The 17,320-nt window shown below is 47.6% G+C and overlaps 7 protein-coding genes across 7 annotated transcripts; 3 read left to right on the top strand and 4 right to left on the bottom strand.

The window, feature by feature from the left end:
- Positions 1–2,077: 2,077 nt before the first annotated feature.
- Positions 2,078–3,165, bottom strand: ASPWEDRAFT_175800 (uncharacterized protein; the record flags this gene model as incomplete). Its single annotated transcript, XM_040831415.1, has 4 exons — positions 2,078–2,481; positions 2,548–2,757; positions 2,860–2,979; positions 3,036–3,165. 4 exons carry the CDS (start codon positions 3,163–3,165, stop codon positions 2,078–2,080), a joined length of 864 nt encoding a protein of 287 aa, XP_040686198.1.
- Positions 3,166–3,821: 656 nt separating this feature from the next.
- ASPWEDRAFT_44670 (uncharacterized protein) lies at positions 3,822–4,346 on the top strand. The gene is made up of 2 exons (XM_040836318.1): positions 3,822–3,867; positions 3,920–4,346. The coding sequence occupies exons 1-2, from the start codon at positions 3,865–3,867 to the stop codon at positions 4,232–4,234; spliced, it is 318 nt and encodes a 105-aa protein (XP_040686197.1). The 5' UTR covers positions 3,822–3,864; the 3' UTR covers positions 4,235–4,346.
- Positions 3,913–5,808, top strand: ASPWEDRAFT_669397 (uncharacterized protein). Its single transcript, XM_040838870.1, has 5 exons — positions 3,913–4,413; positions 4,463–4,581; positions 4,648–5,238; positions 5,302–5,735; positions 5,788–5,808. The coding sequence occupies exons 1-4, from the start codon at positions 4,330–4,332 to the stop codon at positions 5,555–5,557; spliced, it is 1,050 nt and encodes a 349-aa protein (XP_040686196.1). The 5' UTR covers positions 3,913–4,329; the 3' UTR covers positions 5,558–5,735; positions 5,788–5,808.
- Positions 5,809–6,059: 251 nt separating this feature from the next.
- On the top strand, positions 6,060–7,705 carry ASPWEDRAFT_31411 (uncharacterized protein; the record flags this gene model as incomplete). The annotated part of the gene is made up of 2 exons (XM_040833545.1): positions 6,060–7,236; positions 7,293–7,705. The coding sequence occupies 2 exons, from the start codon at positions 6,060–6,062 to the stop codon at positions 7,703–7,705; spliced, it is 1,590 nt and encodes a 529-aa protein (XP_040686195.1).
- Positions 7,706–7,885: 180 nt separating this feature from the next.
- Positions 7,886–11,684, bottom strand: ASPWEDRAFT_746235 (uncharacterized protein; the record flags this gene model as incomplete). Its single annotated transcript, XM_040839496.1, has 3 exons — positions 7,886–8,518; positions 8,574–11,460; positions 11,655–11,684. The coding sequence occupies 3 exons, from the start codon at positions 11,682–11,684 to the stop codon at positions 8,034–8,036; spliced, it is 3,402 nt and encodes a 1,133-aa protein (XP_040686194.1). The 3' UTR covers positions 7,886–8,033.
- Positions 11,685–11,939: 255 nt separating this feature from the next.
- On the bottom strand, positions 11,940–15,714 carry ASPWEDRAFT_44668 (uncharacterized protein). Its single transcript, XM_040836317.1, has one exon. The coding sequence runs from the start codon at positions 15,351–15,353 to the stop codon at positions 12,132–12,134; it is 3,222 nt and encodes a 1,073-aa protein (XP_040686193.1). The 5' UTR covers positions 15,354–15,714; the 3' UTR covers positions 11,940–12,131.
- A 227-nt stretch (positions 15,715–15,941) lies between these two features.
- On the bottom strand, positions 15,942–17,039 carry ASPWEDRAFT_31408 (uncharacterized protein; the record flags this gene model as incomplete). Its single annotated transcript, XM_040833543.1, has 4 exons — positions 15,942–16,288; positions 16,345–16,553; positions 16,610–16,788; positions 16,839–17,039. 4 exons carry the CDS (start codon positions 17,037–17,039, stop codon positions 15,942–15,944), a joined length of 936 nt encoding a protein of 311 aa, XP_040686192.1.
- Positions 17,040–17,320: the final 281 nt, after the last annotated feature.

The raw sequence follows: 17,320 nt of genomic DNA, 5'->3' as shown, positions 1-17,320 counted from the left end.
TTGATTCTTCTAAAGAACTCGGGCCTGCTCTGGGTAGGGCCTACTAAGATGCGGTATATTACTGTCTAAAGGGTGACTTTAGAGTAGACAGGCTTAATTTAGGAGGAAGGTTAAAGTGGACTGTAGATAAGATAACCATAGAAAAAAAGGCTGCAGCTAATTAGTTAGACAAGAAAATGGCTAATAATTTAATAATATTATTATATTAGGAGGTTGTACAGCCTCTGAGGAAGTTATATACGTAAATGACTGCAATCAACCAGGCCTCATCACCGTCTCAAACCCAAGTCTTGAAATTCCGTTCGGGTCTCCGTCTCTTTCCCACTTCTTTCCATTCCCCAGTGAATTCCAAGTCATGAGCCTGCTCCAAAAGCGTCACTGTACTTTACATATACACAAGAGGCTGGAGCTTTTCATACTCTATGATCCTTTCTCTTAGGAAGCTTAGACGTTGACGTGCGAGGTCCAACGAGGTCTGGTCATGCAAGTCCCTTTTCTTAAGGTCCGCACCTTTTAAAGTAGCTTTCTAGCAGCATTCAGCTGCGTAGTGAAGTGGCGTCTGTCCAGAAACAATTCTCGATCCGTTCGAAGACGACGTTATCGCATTGACCTGGTCAATCCGAGAGAAGGTACCGAGTAGAAGATCAAACCTTTGCTCGCCAGTAGTATTGTCGCCGAAAATCTCGATGGTCGAGGCGGCGATGTGCAGTACAGATTCTGACGTGTTCTTTCGTAAGACGAAGGGACAGTAACTGTCTTATAGTAATATTGAAGAACCGGGACAGAGTCCCATGTAGGAGAAGAGATAACTGATGCCACGAATGGCCAATCACCCTTATCAGTCACTGTTGTGTCGGCACTTGAATGGATCTGCAGCTTTATCACAGTCAAATAATAGATTGAGACAGCCTAATCCAGTGGTGATCTGTCGTGTCGGATTTTGTCAAAGTAACTGACCCTAGAATTAAATTAATATTATTAATATAGCACTGTTGCTCAAGGTCTGCTCCTGCTCTGACTAATCTCCTTATAGTATCAATAAGGTGCGGTCCTTCCAAAGCAATAAGCTAGTATAATGGTGACTCCCCTGATGAAGTTGCATTAATACTTGCTTTTGAACCTAACAGAAATAAAATAGCTTCAGGCTCATTTGCTTGGCAGGCACAAAGCAGGGGTGTCTTATGTTTTGAGTATTGTTACTAATGAACTCTTTAAGTAAAGGAATGCAACAAAGAGCTGCTGTGACATGAATAGGCCAGCTACCTCTATCATTCAAGACCAATTTATCAAGGAACTTTGTGCCCTTCCCTTGACAAAAAATGATGAGATCTTCTTCGGTTGCAATTTATACTAAATTTTTCAGTTAGCCCTGCAGAATAATTTCTCCCAGGAACGTTTTGCCACGTCAGAAAGGGATATATCTAGTTCCTCGAGGTCTTTCAATGCTTTAAGATAGCCACGATTAATGGACTTTTGCAGAAAGTCGCACATCTCCTGCTTAGTTTGTAGTGATAGCGTTTGCTCGGGAAATGATGCCTTATGGAGCCTATATGCGTCTGTTTGAGCCATGTGGTTCTGGAGTCGCGCTGACTTCATAATCCAGTCACAAGCCTGGCTCAGGTTTTGCCAGACTCCAAGCCCGTTCGTGTAACATTTAGCTAGCAGGTAAGCTGCATATGCAATCACTGCGCATAGCGACACACATAGACGTCAAGCGATCTGACAAATTCCGCCTTGACTAATGGCGATTCCTCCTTAATAGTATTGATGAAATCATTTATCTATAGTTGTCAGAGGTATAAACCTCTTTACTTAGTGAGAAACATATATTAATCTCACCTGCAGCAATCAAGTTCCGGGGTCAATATCTATGCTATCTTTATCTAGTGACATGTAATTGTTACTAAAGTGGGCACCCTGTGAGGGTACATCCTTGAGTAGACACCATGTCTCATCAGAATGTTCGGACTTGATCTCGGACAATTCTGAAGAAGAGACAGCAGATTTTAACATAGAGCAGACATCTGCCATACTGCATCTTCCTTCTGGCTGGAGAACCAATGTATATTTCAGGACTTCAACAACAGAGTCCAGCTCGTCCGAAGACTCGTGATTGTGTAACAAGCCGGCCAATAAACGACCCATACCGATGCTCTGCCAAAAACGCATTGGTTACTTTGGTTTGAGACGAAACGTTTTCAGTATGTGCTTTACCGGGACGAACGGTACATAGCACGCCCCCGCCATTAACGGATCTAAGAGTCTGCGACGCGAGAACACTCGACGTAGACGATCCGATTGTATCGAAGATATAACCCGGGGTTAGATTCGGGAGGGAGGTGATCTGGTCGATGACAGGCTCGTCGCGGTAGTCGAAGACATGGTGTGCGCCGAGGGAGCGGACGAGGTCGAGTTGGCGAGCAGGTGGTGATGATTTGGAAGTTGAAGAGGGATGCGAGTTGGATAGCGTAGAGGCCGACGCTGGCTGGTGGTTTGCGTTAGCTATGTATTACTTAGTTATGAGTGATGGGGTCTGTAGGGACATACAGCTACCTCCCCAGATTAACAGGGTGATTTCAGACCCTAGATTTCGGTCGATGTTCAAGCATCCTGGAGATAATACAGCTAGCCAGGAGGTCAAAGCCGCGAGAGGGACTGTGGAGGCTTGTTCGAGGGATATTCCAGTCGAGATGGGGAAGCAGATGCTTTCGTCGGCGAGGATGTATTCGCTGTATGCGCCGAGGCCTTTGAATTCGCCTGGTTACATTGGGGTTAGGATGAGGATGGGAAATGTGTTTAGGAAACGAGGATAGTGAGGTTAGGGCCAAGGGATGGAATGAGATACCCCCCAAATCAAACCGGCAATAGTATCGCCTGACTTGATTTTCGTGACTGCATCGCCGATCTTGATGACCTGGCCGACGAAGTCGCATCCGAGCACGGTACCGTCGCCAAAGGCATTGGAGTCGAAGGATTGGACTGTCAATTGGTTAGTGGAAACTCATTTACTGAAGATTATTTTGACAAGGACGTACCGTCATTCGGGTTTTGGGCGACGTGGGTGACGCGGATGAGGGCCTGATGTGACTGGGGTTCAGGGAGAGGGAGCGTCTCTGGGATAAGAGTGGGTGAGCCATTCTGCGTGCGAACTACAAGGGAAGTCATATGACCTATGAAAAGGTGAAGCTGGATGTGATGTGATGAGGAGCTGAGAGTGGACTTCTCGTTTACATCCGATTAGTGATAGATGCGGGGTTAGTTCGTATTCTGAATCGTATGGAGACTTTTGACGGAGCACTGTAGGCTGTGCAAGTAGGCGTTTTGGACGAAATTATTTTGGTTAATTGTTCTTGATGGACATTGAATGGTTGTACATACATAGTGCCAATGGATGATACTATTTAGCTATACTATGCTCGGATGTAGAGATTGATCATAGGTTGAAGGCTACGAGTATGAACCCGGTTGAGTGGGCATAAGACGAGGGCGTGGTGTTAGTGATGATTATCCGATCTGCATGATTCAGCTGTTTCACTTCAGCTGATGAGTTGGCAATTGGCAGATAGACAAGGCAGCGGGCCAGGCCGCGAACCAGTGATGCGTTCATGCAGGTCAGACTTTGACCTTCAGAGTTCTGATGGAGTGTGGATTGACATTTGACGTGCTGTACATTATTACTTACAGGTATGTAATATTTATACAATACATAGTACATACATATACCTAGTCGGAAGGTGGGTAATATACATACAGTCAGTAACAGTATGTATTACCGCCGAATGAATACAAAAGAACCCCGCGATTCCTGCTTCCTCGACGCGTCACATCACTTTTACATTTGACAACTTGCACATCGCAGCCACCATGGTCAGCTCCCCTCACTTACTATGATTTACGCTTGCTAATGCCACACATCCAGCCTAATTTCAAAGAATGGACCGACGTCCCCGAAGAAATGGGAGCGACTTTCTACTGGGACGGCCCCGACAGCCTCGGACAGATCATGGCTAAAGGGTTCAAACTCAATTCGCCGGAACCTATATTGGGCAGCACTGCAAAATCAGGAAGTACTTTGTTTGTATTCAAGTCGGAGGGGAAGTTCTATATATGGAATATGGCGGAAGACACGGTGTGGGAGATCACGAAGCCCACCGAGGAGAATCAGATCAAGGAGGAAATTCAGGCGGGCCGGATCAAAACTCTAGGACTTAAGGAGGTCCCATATAGCTCTTGATTAATTGAATAGTTGGAGTAACGGTGGACTTATAAACTCCACAGTTCTTCCGTGCAAGGGAACACTGCCCATGTAAATTCAGAATCTTAACTACAATGGCAGACGATCCGGCGAATATCCAAGCGGCATTTAACGGACAACTTACCTTTGCTGTAGCATACGGCTTTACGACACCAGATGTATTTCCCTGCCTCCTTACTAGATATAATACTGACTAGGTATTCGCAGCAAATACTCGATTTCATCAACAACGTTGCTGATCATCGAGATCCTCGCAGGCAGTATGGGATCGTGCCAGAGTGGTTCCCACATCTCAAAGACATTCGGGATGGTATTGAGTATCTCTAGTAAGACCTTTCATGGAAACACACCCATGGTCTTAACAATGCCATCTAACGAGGTATATACTACAGCCGTAGCGGAGCGGGCTATCCAAGACCTACACCACCGCAGCATATCCGGCGAACTGCAGTCAATCATAACACAGATCGATTGCGCATCAATCAATATTTCTTCCGAAACCGTCATCGAGTCTTCAGTGTCTACGACCTTCTGGCAATGTTCTTATCCCTAGCCCTGGCCCCGGTTGGAGCGACCCGCGCCACATTTTATTATCCATGGACATTCATATATATTCGCTGGTCAACTATTATGACGCACTTCAACGGAACGAACGGATTCGGTGGTAAAACACCTACGATGTACCAATGCACTTGGATAAGGGAGCCAAATCAACAGTCACGCTTCTTCATCGGGACCGTGTTGGCAGGCATGGTTAGGACATGGCAACCCGCTCCCCCACCAGGCCAAGCCCGGCCCCCTAATCCGTGGATTGAGAGGCTGAGAAGGGCTCGGTTTTCACATCTCACTAATGACAGAAACGAAAATGGAGCAGTGGGAAGAAGATGGGCCTATGGCCAGTCGCCCGAGTTTGATGCGAAAGGGGTAAACGGGTGGAACTTTGGCAATTGCGCCGAAACCCATCCCTTTGTGGAACTGGTACGGTAAGTGCTTTTTATTTTAGTAAAGGGAGAATTATTCAAAGAAAATACTAATGGAATAGATAGGGACGCTCGCGCGGATGTGAGAGGCCGATGCTATGGGTTCGCTGTGAAGCCGCAAGCGGTGTTTGGAAATGAGCCACTGCCGAACTTGGAGGCTGCGCTCGCAATTCAATATACAAGGCTACATTTTACAAAGATGTCACTCCCTTGCCTGAATTGTAAGGCAATGATCAATGGGTATGGGTGCAGATATTACAACTTTGTTCCACTGCCTGATCAGATAATCGCGCTGTTTGTTGCAGAAAGGAGAAGAAGCTGAAGCTGAACACCCTGTTGAACCTACAGCTTCGCCTCCCTTCCTGATAGTTAGGATATAGCGCGCCATACTGCACCTCTTCTTCTGTCCCCTGTATCTTGTTTTTTAGATAGCATACTCGATACCACCATCATTATACTTTAGGTTCTGAGCCCTTCCTTCACGGATACATGACTAGGAAGTGAGTTTCTAGTTGCCTGTTGCTAGTTCTTACTCAATCTGGATTCTTGCAGGCGGACTATGTATGTTGACGGATCAGTTACTTCCTCGGAAAAACGAAATGAATCACTGCTGAGTTGGCATGTAGAGTGACAGTCCTGCATCTTCTTCGATATCCGCATTGTATGGATTGTATTGTATTATTTAATACGGTACCTTGGTAAATCGAAATACACATTACGTAACGGTAATACCAAATCCGGTTTTTGCTATCAGAAACAAACTGGGCTGAGTTGCTCTTTCTCTCGCACGCAAAAACCATCGTGGAATCTACAAGTGCATCAGAATGGCCTCTCGAGCAGCTGAAGATGGCAAGTTCTACGTTCATGCCAGCACGGCCGAGAGCAAGCTGGAACCGAATCTTATCATTGAAAAAGACACCAATAGTGACAAATTCGTGGCCGAGTTACCCAACAAAGTCATAATTGTCACCCAAAAACCCGACCCCAATGCTGCATTTCACGAAGAGGATGAATGGGCCAAATGGCTGAAGATGCTTGACAAGAATGGTCAATTTTCTTTGACTACGATGGGGGAGAAGAAGGAAATTGAGCACTTTGAACTGCAAATCAACAACCCCATCCCGCTCAAATTCAGTTCAGCCAAGGAGGCCCTGATCAATGCATTTGGCGAGGATGATGCGAAGGGCATCGATCCCCCTGGCTACAATGACCCGCTGCTCTGTGCTGGGTTGGTAAAGCCAGAGGTAGCCACTAAGCAGGTTGAACTGGGTAAAGCATGGGAGTTCGCCGGGCTGACAAAAGATATGCTGCCCGCGCCTTTTCAGTCCTTGCTGGTTGAAATGGACTGGAGCTTGCCTCAGAAACATCGAAATGCCTTGTGGTTTAACCCAGGGTTTGGATCGCAGATCAAGGCTCGATTGGCCATGCAATTGGCTGATCCGAAGACGCTGAACGCACTTTTCTTTTTGGATAAAGTGAAGATGGAAATCACCAAGGCAGAGATTGTGTGTAAGAAAGTGCTCACACAAGCCGATACAGGACAGAGAAAGCTGGCCGTTGACGAGGGCGAGGCGCTATTCGGACTAGAATGTAAGCTGGGAGACTTGACCCTGACGGGGTGCTTGGAACTCAGCGACGGTGCGATCCTCTTTACGCTGCAGAACAATGATGAAGATGCTGCAGCTAAGATTATCGAGTGGCTGGGTGACGTGATATGGAAGGACAAGAACAAGCTTAAAGACATGGAGAAGGTCTTTCGTGGGGAGCCGTTCAAGTCTATCAGCTTCCGCCGATTCCAATTGAGTCTGGATACTAGCGAAGACGGAAACCCCAAGGTAGACTTCTTCCGTGTGGATCTTCAAGCTTCTACACCTGTTGGCCAGTCTCCAGACTCGGTGAAAGAGGGCAAAAAGACGTTGTTTCTTTTGTCATATACCTGGAATAACCTCGGTGTAGCGGAAACCACCAATCTGGGGACAATTCGCGGGGAATTATGGGAGCGTAAGTTTTCCCCCTTGTTTATTCATGGGTTTTTTATATGCTAAACTATTGCCCAGCGTCCGATGAATCATCTCTAGCCGACCCAGAATACGAAGAATGGACGGATTTCCAACCTATTCCCAAAGACACGCCCATACCAGAGATGGAAATTGCATATCTCATTCCAGGCCAAACGATCGACTCGATCCCAGACACGGTCCCGAAAAAGATCTCGAGAGCTTTTATCAGTTTGTCACTGCAAGAGATTGCCATAGGGGCCACTCTCACGGCTAACAAAGTAGAGGCTGGTGCAGTCCCCCAACCGTACTTGGGTGACATTAAACTAGATGCCTCGTTCAGTCGTACTGAGGGAAAGAAGGAGTTCAACTTTGAGCTGTATATAATGGCCGGGATCGAGCCGAGTCAAAGTTCAACACATTCTGATCCGGCATTATTGACGGGCGATTTGATCTATAAGCGCTCGTCTTAATATCAAATATCTTCTTCTATAGGAACTACAGGCGATTCAACTACGCAAGTGAAGATAATTGCATCTACATAGCTAACATGTCATAATAATGTAGATATGCGCCCATACTCTTCTTCTAACAAGTAGAGTACCCGCATAGCTTTACGCAATCAGTTAGGCTCTGTAAGGCAATAGAATATGGCTTGATTGATTGACTGATATGAACAGAGATTTAAAACGAAACGCATGATATCATGTTGAAATTGGTAAGTTCCATTATGTACGTTCTACAGCCAATCCAGCAAGCAAATTTCGATTATGCAATTTGAAAAATGCTATAGAACTATACTCATGCAGCAGCAGTCCCCAGTCTGGGAACCTCCAAAAACGAGCTTCCAAAAGTCTCCTCATCCTTCAACAATATATTACCGGGTTTCTGTCCTGTGATTGTTTGGTCCTTGGTGAGATCCCACTTGAAATATTCCTGGTTGGCCCAGAGCTTGACAAAAGCATCAGCAGCATCACCACCAAATCCTGGTGGGCCATCCCATTGCTTGCGGACGGTTTCCCAAGCACCCTGACTGGTGTCTTCATTCTCCGGTTCCCAGGCGTCCTGCTGCTGGTTGATATCGGGGAAATGATACGGCCCACCAGCATCCTGGATGAAGAAAGTCTTGTAATCGAAGGGTGGTATCTTGTCTTCGTTACTTAGCACCGGCAATGGTGAGGAAATAGTGATTCCCGTAGCTTGCGAGACGGCTGGATTGTCTCCTTTAAGAAGCCCTTCAATCTGGTTGGGATTCGAGGCCGCATTCGGGTCCTCATCGGATTTATCTAGTTTTGTTAGATATACCTTTTTTGATTTATTAGTCGAACGGATGTGACTTACACGGTCCCCATAATGCCATTGGGACGGACTTGTAGTTCAACTTGGCTGAGTTCCACACCGGAACGCCGTAATCGTGGTCAGACGCGGTTAGAGCCAGTGTCGTCTGCTTTGGCTTGATCTTGACGGTTAGAACACTTGAAAGTGGTTGGCTTTCATCTAGATGCATGGGCTTGGAGAAGATATCTTTTGGATTCGGAGTAGGCTTGTACGCGGGGATGGGATCGCCATGTGCGTCAGGCTGGTCCGTCACCACCGCAGCCTCTTTGACGGCGAACTTGCAGCCGACAGTGAATTGGAAGACGGCACCGCGGACGTTCCAAGCAGTTGCGTTAGGTTCAGATTTAGCATTATTGTCGTCGGATGCAATTAAACCCTGGTTACAGGAGAAGATGACCGGTGGCGGGTCAGTTGCATCTGCGGTTTTGCCCTTGGCAAGATCGGCTTGTAGAACCTGCTGGATAAATTGACGCAAGGTACGTGCCTTGGTATCGGGGGTGATCTTGTTGCCAAAGTTAATGTCGAAGCCGAAAACCCAGAAGTTGACATGGACTCGGCCGGCAATCGGTGGTCCTTCAATGTAGAGAGTAGCTGAGATCTCGATGTTGATATGCACCGTGCAAATCCACAGGTCGAGAGTGAAACGAACACCAACGCTGAGGCCACCATCTGCTGAAAAGTGGAATGGCTTATAGTTGATGAGGAAGTCGGCGTAAGCGTCGAAGAAGGCGTAGAGAGCTCCCAGCGTGAGGGAGGCGTCTAGTCGACCACCACCCATGCAGACCTTGGGTGTGATAGCAAAGTAGGCTTCGCCACGGATGCTGATAGAGCTGTCGTAGGACCAGCTGATGGCTAGACGGGGTGGATTGGGGTACTGTGCTGGTGGCTTGTATGAGCGATGATATCCACCGATGGTGAAGACGAAGTCACCTGAAGATGGACCACCCCCAAACCAGGTGTAGAAGGCGAAACCACCAGTCAGATGGCAACTGGGATCGAGCACGTAAGAGGCAGGTGTCAGCTGGCCCTCTATCTTAAATGTCCCTGCATCTAGGTCAAGCACGGCTACTAAGCCTAGTTGAACGTGGGCAAACTTCGTGTCAGTTCCAGCAGGCATATCGGCTGTGGCGACACCAAACAAGCCAATCTTGACTTTGGGATCCCACTCGACCGCGATGACTGCTTTGATGTCGAGAATTTCAAAGGCCAGCACTGTCATACCGGCAGCAAGCCAGAATGAGTTGTTTTTAGGAAAGAACCATGCGTCTCCCCCCATCAAGGTGTTAAGCGCTGATTGAGGGTCGTTCGGACCGGACGTGCTGATCAAGGGGAAATCCGGCACGTTGGTCACCGTAGGGAACCGGAGGAAGGTGTTGTATCCAAAGCCACCAGTAACGCCTCGAATCTCGGCGAATTCCAGTGTGGCCAATGGTCCATCTAAGATGAAATAGACAAAGGTAGACTTGAATTCAGTGCCAGTCTTGTCCTTGACGTCGCCGTAGAAGCCAGCAGCTTGGAAGAGGTATGGTTTGAAGCTGAGCGTCGCCGCGCCTTGATATGTTTTGTCCACATGCTTGAACATGCCAGCTAAAATCAGAGGAGACCGATCGAACGAGGCAGCGAGGCCTTCAATTGCAAAAGTAGGCGTGGGTATGTTCTTAAAGAGATCTTTACCTGCTCCAAACTCTAGAGTGATGCTGAATCCAAGCAAACCAACGCCAATTGGACCTAGAAGGACTGATGCGTCCAGGAGTAGTGACAGCGATGGGGGCTTGTTCAGGCTGTATTTCAGACCCAAGTTGCGGATCGTGATAGGGCCAACTTTCTTCTCATATGGTGCTTTGGCTGGGGGCTCAGGTTGAGTGTCTTCTCCCTCTCCTTCATCTACCATCGCAGTGGGTGGCAGGTCACCCGTCGTAAGGGCTTTGGCTTTCTTGGACTTGGACTTAGCCTGGCCAAAGACATAATCAAATGCAACGATGCTTCCCTGCTGAGGATCCTTACGGATCAACATGAAGTGCATACCGGAACGAATCACTACATCGTTAGGCTGATAGGCTTCCTCTTTTTTAAGTGCTTTATATCGCAGTTCTTGGCCGTCGCCAAGTTGACTAAGTTTCTCATTCATCTTCTTCACGGCTCCATGCGTTAAGCCAGCCGGAGCACCTGGCGCCTTCTGTGGTTGCACGTAAAAAAACACCATCTCGTCAAACGGCTGTGGAAGGTCGCCAATCATGTCCACTTTGACCTGCGGGATCTCCTTCACAGAAAGTCGAAATGCTCGTTGAACCGCAGGTTTGGTTTTGGGATTTTTTTCGTCTGTCGGTGCGCCCTGGAATTGAAATGCTTGAAACCGAAAGCCGTCGACCTCGACCCATGCAGTGAAGAAGACATCACTCTTGGATCCGGTTTTGGGATTGGGAGCAGCAGCAGCAGCAGCATCCGGGCCCGTACTCTCTCCAGAATCAGGATTCTCCTCCTCTTTCTTCAGAGAAAACATCTCGACTCCTGCGGAATTTTTCGACTCTGGCAGCTTGAGCTCGATGTTCGCCACAAAGTCTGGGAATTCTACATCGGGACCAAAGATATGTGCTGCGACCTTGCCGATTGTCGTCGATGGGGGTTTGCTTTCACCAAATTTGAGCTCACCCTTGAATTCCCATCCTTTACTGTCATGGTTGAAGGAGAGCGAGAGTGGAAGATCTCCTAGCTTGATGAGGCCTTTACTTGTGAAGCTGGCCGTCTGGGGACCGTTATATTTGTAGGTGACCTCAATATTCTCGATTTCGATGTGATCTAGCAGCGACACGACGCTATCTGAACTAGACGAGTCGAAGAACTGGTAGAGCGTGGATCCATATACATTTGACAGCGATAAAGTGACTTCCCACTCGTTTTTGGGCACAGGAGGGTCGGTTGGTTCGGACATGGCGATCGCGTCGTCTGGATAATCCAGAGTCCTGATCTCTCAAGACAAGGAGCAGTTCTATTCAAAGTCGATCCGAATAGATGGACCATCGCTCCGTCGAAGGTAGGTGCGTATGTAATAATGTATGGTAATACCATGTATCGAGATAGGCGTACTGAAAGTCTCGGTTTTGTTACATGTGTCATGTGTATGATTGTCAGTAACAACTCCGCAGCGGGGTAGCTGCATGATGGTGGGTGGTAGCGATGACATGTTCTCCGGAAATGTAGATGCAGTGGAACCTGTCACATTCAAGTGGGCCCTATTATCCCAATCCGACAATTGAGTGGTTGATTTTGCTGACATGTCTGTGGGTCAGATCACAATATTCACCTCGCCACTATATATCATCGCCTACGGAGAGCCGGCTATAGGAACACATAACTTCAAGGATCAACACATGAGGCATTTCTCCAATTGGATCTAACAGACTATCTAGCATTTACTTCGACTTGTCTGTGACTTCTGGTCTTATGATCGGCTGCTTCAGCTGCAGATACCCCTCAACAGCGGTATATGGAGACGGCTCGAACTTGGGTCGACTGTCCACCTTTCCCAATCCCAGCGCCTTGTAATATTGCGTCGTGCCATCGTCATCCACAAATGGCTGCAGCCATGCCCAATCGCCCGTGGGAAGCGTGTAGATAGTCATCCGAGTCCTTATTAGAGAGAAGCTCAATAAGATGGTCCAACTGCACCGTGTCCTGCTTTTCTTTCGGTGGCCCAAAGGGTAACCATTTGCTACTGGCTGCGATATGCTTGGGGGCATTGGGAGATGACAGGCGGACTTCACGATAGAATGTGCCATCAGGCAAGAAGAGCTGGATGCCATAGTCGACATAGTTGAGTACAATCCAGCCCCAGATGGGGTTTTCCCATTCTGTCACAGGGTGCCAGTATGAATACTGGTCCTTGATCACGGGGTTGTTACGGCGCTTATCGTACTTCACAAACGTAGAGTTCAACCGGGCTGCTTGATTGATACTGGGTGGAACCTGCGCAAACTCAACGTGACCCTTAGAATCTGTTCCGTGGGGTTGAACAAGATTTGGTTTATCGTTCAACAGTTGTGGTTCGTAGTAGGAACTGAGATGTGGATAGACTGCCTGTTCGTCCTCATGACCATAGCGAGCGTCAATCGAATTTATCACTGTGCCAAACTTGTCCACTATGTTCAGCTTTGAGAAGCGGAATTGACCATGTGTAACCGGCTTAAAAGCACATGGCTTTTGCTGGTCCCCAGTCCCCCCGGGATTTAAGATACTGGTTGAATTTGTGAGATAGGCACCGTAAGGAGTTACTTCGGAATAGATGTCGATGATTCTGAGATGATCTTCTTTGTCTTTGAAGATACCAGTAGCAGCCTCAGAGATAGGATGCAGGCCCTCTACACCATATCCAGCATTTCGGGGGTACCGCACGAGAGGCTTGATATGTGTGCCTTGCACCACGGTCCGTAGATGGTCGTTGAATCCACTGAGGGGAGCTGAAAGGAATGGTAGCTTCCATGTATTTTTTTGAATCTCCTTTCTATCATCTTCGTCCTTGATGTATTTCTTCAACGTGTCTGGATCAACAGAGCTGAAGAGTTGGTCAATGGCTGCTTGTAGAGAGAAATTGGGCTGAGGCAGAAGTAAGATGCGTCCAGACAAGGGCCGGCTGTCGGTAATGGGAGGATTGAGAAGATCCTTATCGGAGATTCCTAGTCGCCATTGGGGATCGAGCTTGGCTTTCTGCTCTTTGATCATGCCCCAATCCTTCCAAGGAATATGGAAGTATTCAGCGCCCCATTCGAGGAACAGCGGCGCCCAGGGCTGTGTCTCGTTCCAGTCATCTCGAAGAGGATCGCTATCTTCCCCATGGAGGCCCTTATCATGATATAGAGGCAAGAGTTCTGGAGCTTTTGGCTTGACCAATTTATCGCTCAGTTTGACGAATTCCTGGATCAATTTTTCGGCTGTGCCCTTGAGTTGTTCGGGTAAGACCTTCAGGCAATACGCTTCCATATTTAGCTTTTTCTTGGAATCATCGTCAAGTTTGACGAACTGGTCGTCTAGTCGCACTTTCAACTTTTCCAGATAATCATCAGGCCATCCAGCTTGAATACCAGCTACCAACAAGGTGGGATCACGAGGCTGACTGAACTCTGGTAGAACTCCTTCCTGAGGTTTCTGAGTGAACTTTGGCATCAGAACCTTTGTGATATAGTCCTTTTGGTGACCGGCAATAGATTGCAAATATTCTATTTGGTTCTTCAAGTAATCGATGTCCCAATGTTTCTTGTTGCCTGTTGTTGCGCTGAAGTATCGCCACCAGTAGGAGAACATTGTCCATCGCATTTCAATTATCTGTCGACTGATGGTGTCCACGACTTTCTGGGCATTGTTAAGCTGCTCTAGGAGCTTGATATCATCATCCGAGGGTGTTGTGACCTTCTCTCCAGGTTGACTTTGGATGTACCAATGCGAACCTCCAGACTCTCTCGAGAAATTCCAGTTCTGAACCTCATCCATCGCCACCCGATGCGCGTCCACACCTTCATCCTGCGCTCGTAGAAGTGGCCCTAGCATGTGGATGTCCTTTTCTATCCTTCTTTGTGGGTCTGTTTCATGGTCCTCATATTGAAAGCTGTCGACATAGGCCAGCAGCGAGTCAATTGGGGTAGTGCCTACCGTCACTGGCATATTATCGAGCAGGTGGGTAGACGCCTCTTGGGCTGGCATGTTGTCTGGCTTTTTTGTCCGATTCCAAACAACGCTGTACATGGCACCGTGGCAGAGACTTTGCCCAGGTCTGTCTGAATCTAGCCAATCCGTGATTGCCTTGGGCCAGTTGCTGCCCTGCAACTCCATCTCCAATGATTCCAGACGCTTCCGTCGGTCGAGCTTTGAGCCTGCGGTTAAATCACCAAATGGCCCTTTGGTGGCATCTGAATGCCACCCGAGGACGTAGTAATCTGCCTTAGCGCTGGTGAGCTGAGACGGACTGTCGTTGACAGTACATTTGAATGTATCCACGGTTGAAAAGACATTGCTGCAATGCGGCTGGTAATCGAGGAAAAGCTGATTTGAACTGCTAATCGCTGTGAGATCGACCCGTTCGGGTTTGGGTTTGCTTGGAGTGGTACTTTCATTCCACTCCTCCCAGTCATTTGCTTCTTTTTTGTACCCGATGAAGACCTCTGCTTGCTTCGCTAGATTGATATGCCTGACGCTCTCCTTGTTAGTGGTGATGTAGGGTGAGATGTCCACCTGAAGGTCTGCGTCGACCAAATCTTCGTCGTCAATCGAACGCACACGGTCACTTTCCACGACCCATGCCGCCACTTCATCAATCTTCGCGGTCTTGGGCTCAATAGAACTGGTATCAAGTTTCCGGATCACTAGCCACCGGTTGGGCAGTGCTCGGAAAGCGGGTGAGGCATAATCTTCAGGATTCTCCGCGTGGGTTTTGCCTAGTCCCTTTGCTTTAAGCTCCTCCGTATGCTGCGGGTGCGCTGATGGAGTCGCCGCTGTTCCTGTGCGGTAAAAGCGAGGCATAATCCAGTGCAGATACACGCCCATGCGGTTTTCATGGGGTTTGCCCGTTCCCAGATCATACAGACGCGGGTTTGTCTGTGCCGGAAATGCATTGTGCAAATCTATATGATCGAGAATGTCATTTTGGATTAGACTGTCGTCAAGTTGCAAGAAGGTATAGTTGGGTTGGGTGATCGGAGCGATCTTAGCATCTTTTTCAACTTTGCCACAGACCTCTTCGTTCAGTACGAAAGCGTCGAGTTTCAGAGGCACTGCGAGATTCATAGAGTCTGCCATATTGGCTTGTGAGATGAGGGGGAAAACAATGATTACAGTTACATTTTGCCCAGTCGTCGTATCTTAAATAGACGGCACATATTAACCGGGAAGGTTGGGGGTTAATTTCCACGCACTAGAACTATCGAGCCATTTGACTAGAGCAAGGCATGTGTCATACCCTCAGCTCTTTGGATCAGCTGTAGTCTTCTGCAACTGGTGACGTGTTCGTCACATTCATGCCCTAGACAGGTCCGTACATGATACTAGAAAAATGTTCGACCGCAGCCGCTATATCAGAACACTTTATGGAAGCTCGCAAGCATTTTTTCGAGACGGAAAACTCATGAATTGTTTGACTATTCGTTGGAATTGACAGACTGCGATTGCATGCAGATGATGATAAAGAGGAGAAACAGGAAAGAGAACTCAGAGGGGTAGAACACTTCGAAAAGGGAGCTAACTGCATCTGCTTTAGTTCCTCCGGAAAACACCTTTTTCCTTTACCGACGGTACAGTTACAGTACATGGATACGAAATCTATTCAAAAACGAGGTTTTCTAGTTAAAACATCAAACTAGGTGTGATATTGGACACTATGTCCTGAATCTAACTGCTGGCACTACCTTTTGTCCATGGCTGGTCCAAGGTTGCCTTATACACCCCGGAATTGTCATTTGGGACATAATACACGTAGTTGGTGTCGTCTTTGTTGGCCACTGTTAGCAGTGACCAGTCGGCCACTTCGTCAGCCCCTTCGACAACACCGGCCTCTGTTTTACCAAGAGTGCCATTTCTGTCAATCTCCCCAGTGACACTACAGAGTCTATGTTTCCGATCCACATAATACACCGTGAAACGCAACACGGTTTCACCGGTAACCTTCTTACTCGTGTACGAGTTCACAGTCAATGGACTCGCATCCCCGATATTACCCGTGCCGTCGAGAAAAAGTGCTATACACCCAGATCAGCTTCTGATTTGCCTCCCAATGGATGATGGCCTGACTTACGGGCGTTTGGGGTACGGGTTGAGAGGTAATAGATTTGATCATCACCCCAGAAAATGTAGTGGTAATAGAAGGCAAGGGCAGCTAGATTGCTGTTTGTAGCTGGGGTGACCGCTTTATAGCTTTTTATAGTCGCTTGGTCGGCGTTGTTCTTTTTGAGTCCACTGGGGTTAAGATGGAGTTCCTGCAACACGTATGGGTCGGAGGCGGTGCTATGTTTCTGTGCGTTAGAGGGAAAGATTTTCAATTCGGAGGGAAGTTGACTGACCTCCTTTGGAAAAAGTAGACAAAGTAATCCTGCTTTCCTGGTACCGAACAGGCGGCTAGTGCTTTGTGGTCGGTGGCAATCGGTTTCCCATCGGGGTCGACGATGGGATTGTAGTATGGACTCAACCTGCTGATGACATTCTTACTATCTGTGGTTGTGGTGGTGCCATACACGACCGGCTGATAGAGTTAGCATGGGATCTGACTGATAATGGACACATTTTACCTACTATACTGTTCTGAATGATGCCAGCAAAGGAACCAGCTTCCCAGATGTATCCCTTCTGGGTTGAATTCCCCTGGTAATTGCTGTAGATATTCTTTTGGTCAACATCACGCAATTCCAATGCAATTTGGCCGTTTTCCACAGTATACAGCTGGTGACAGTCTGCATTCGCAGGATTGGCAAGAACAGCAACAGAGCCAGACATCTTTGGTTTGGGAGGGGTGGGGGTTGGGGTTGTCATTTTAGATTTGTCTCATTTGGTTGAATATGTCGAATTTTATTAAAATAAATGTTAACGATTTGATGTTCTACGACTCCTATATAGTTGTGAATACTTCATAATAACTTTGGGGTTGACGCACGTTCAGCTAGCCATCGTCAGGATGTGACAAAGAGATTGCCTTGAACGAGATCACATTCGCAATATTCAGCTGACGACCGACAATCCTACGGTTGGCATCGTAAGATTGGACATCAATGCAGCGC

Source organism: Aspergillus wentii, assembly GCF_001890725.1.
Source record: "Aspergillus wentii DTO 134E9 unplaced genomic scaffold ASPWEscaffold_7, whole genome shotgun sequence".
Classification (NCBI taxonomy): domain Eukaryota; kingdom Fungi; phylum Ascomycota; class Eurotiomycetes; order Eurotiales; family Aspergillaceae; genus Aspergillus; species Aspergillus wentii.
The sequence above is the reverse complement of the archived record's forward strand: the minus strand, read 5'-3'. Positions and strand labels throughout refer to the sequence as shown.

Bases quoted from the DNA above. Each gene is read 5' to 3' on its own strand.
- ASPWEDRAFT_44668 (XM_040836317.1), bottom strand. From the start codon at position 15,353: ATGGCAGACTCTATGAATCTCGCAGTGCCTCTGAAACTCGACGCTTTC.
- ASPWEDRAFT_669397 (XM_040838870.1), top strand. From the start codon at position 4,330: ATGGCAGACGATCCGGCGAATATCCAAGCGGCATTTAACGGACAACTT. The intron at 4,414-4,462 runs GTATTTCCCTGC...AGGTATTCGCAG, and splicing joins ACGGCTTTACGACACCAGAT to CAAATACTCGATTTCATCAA. The intron at 5,239-5,301 runs GTAAGTGCTTTT...TGGAATAGATAG, and splicing joins CCCTTTGTGGAACTGGTACG to GGACGCTCGCGCGGATGTGA.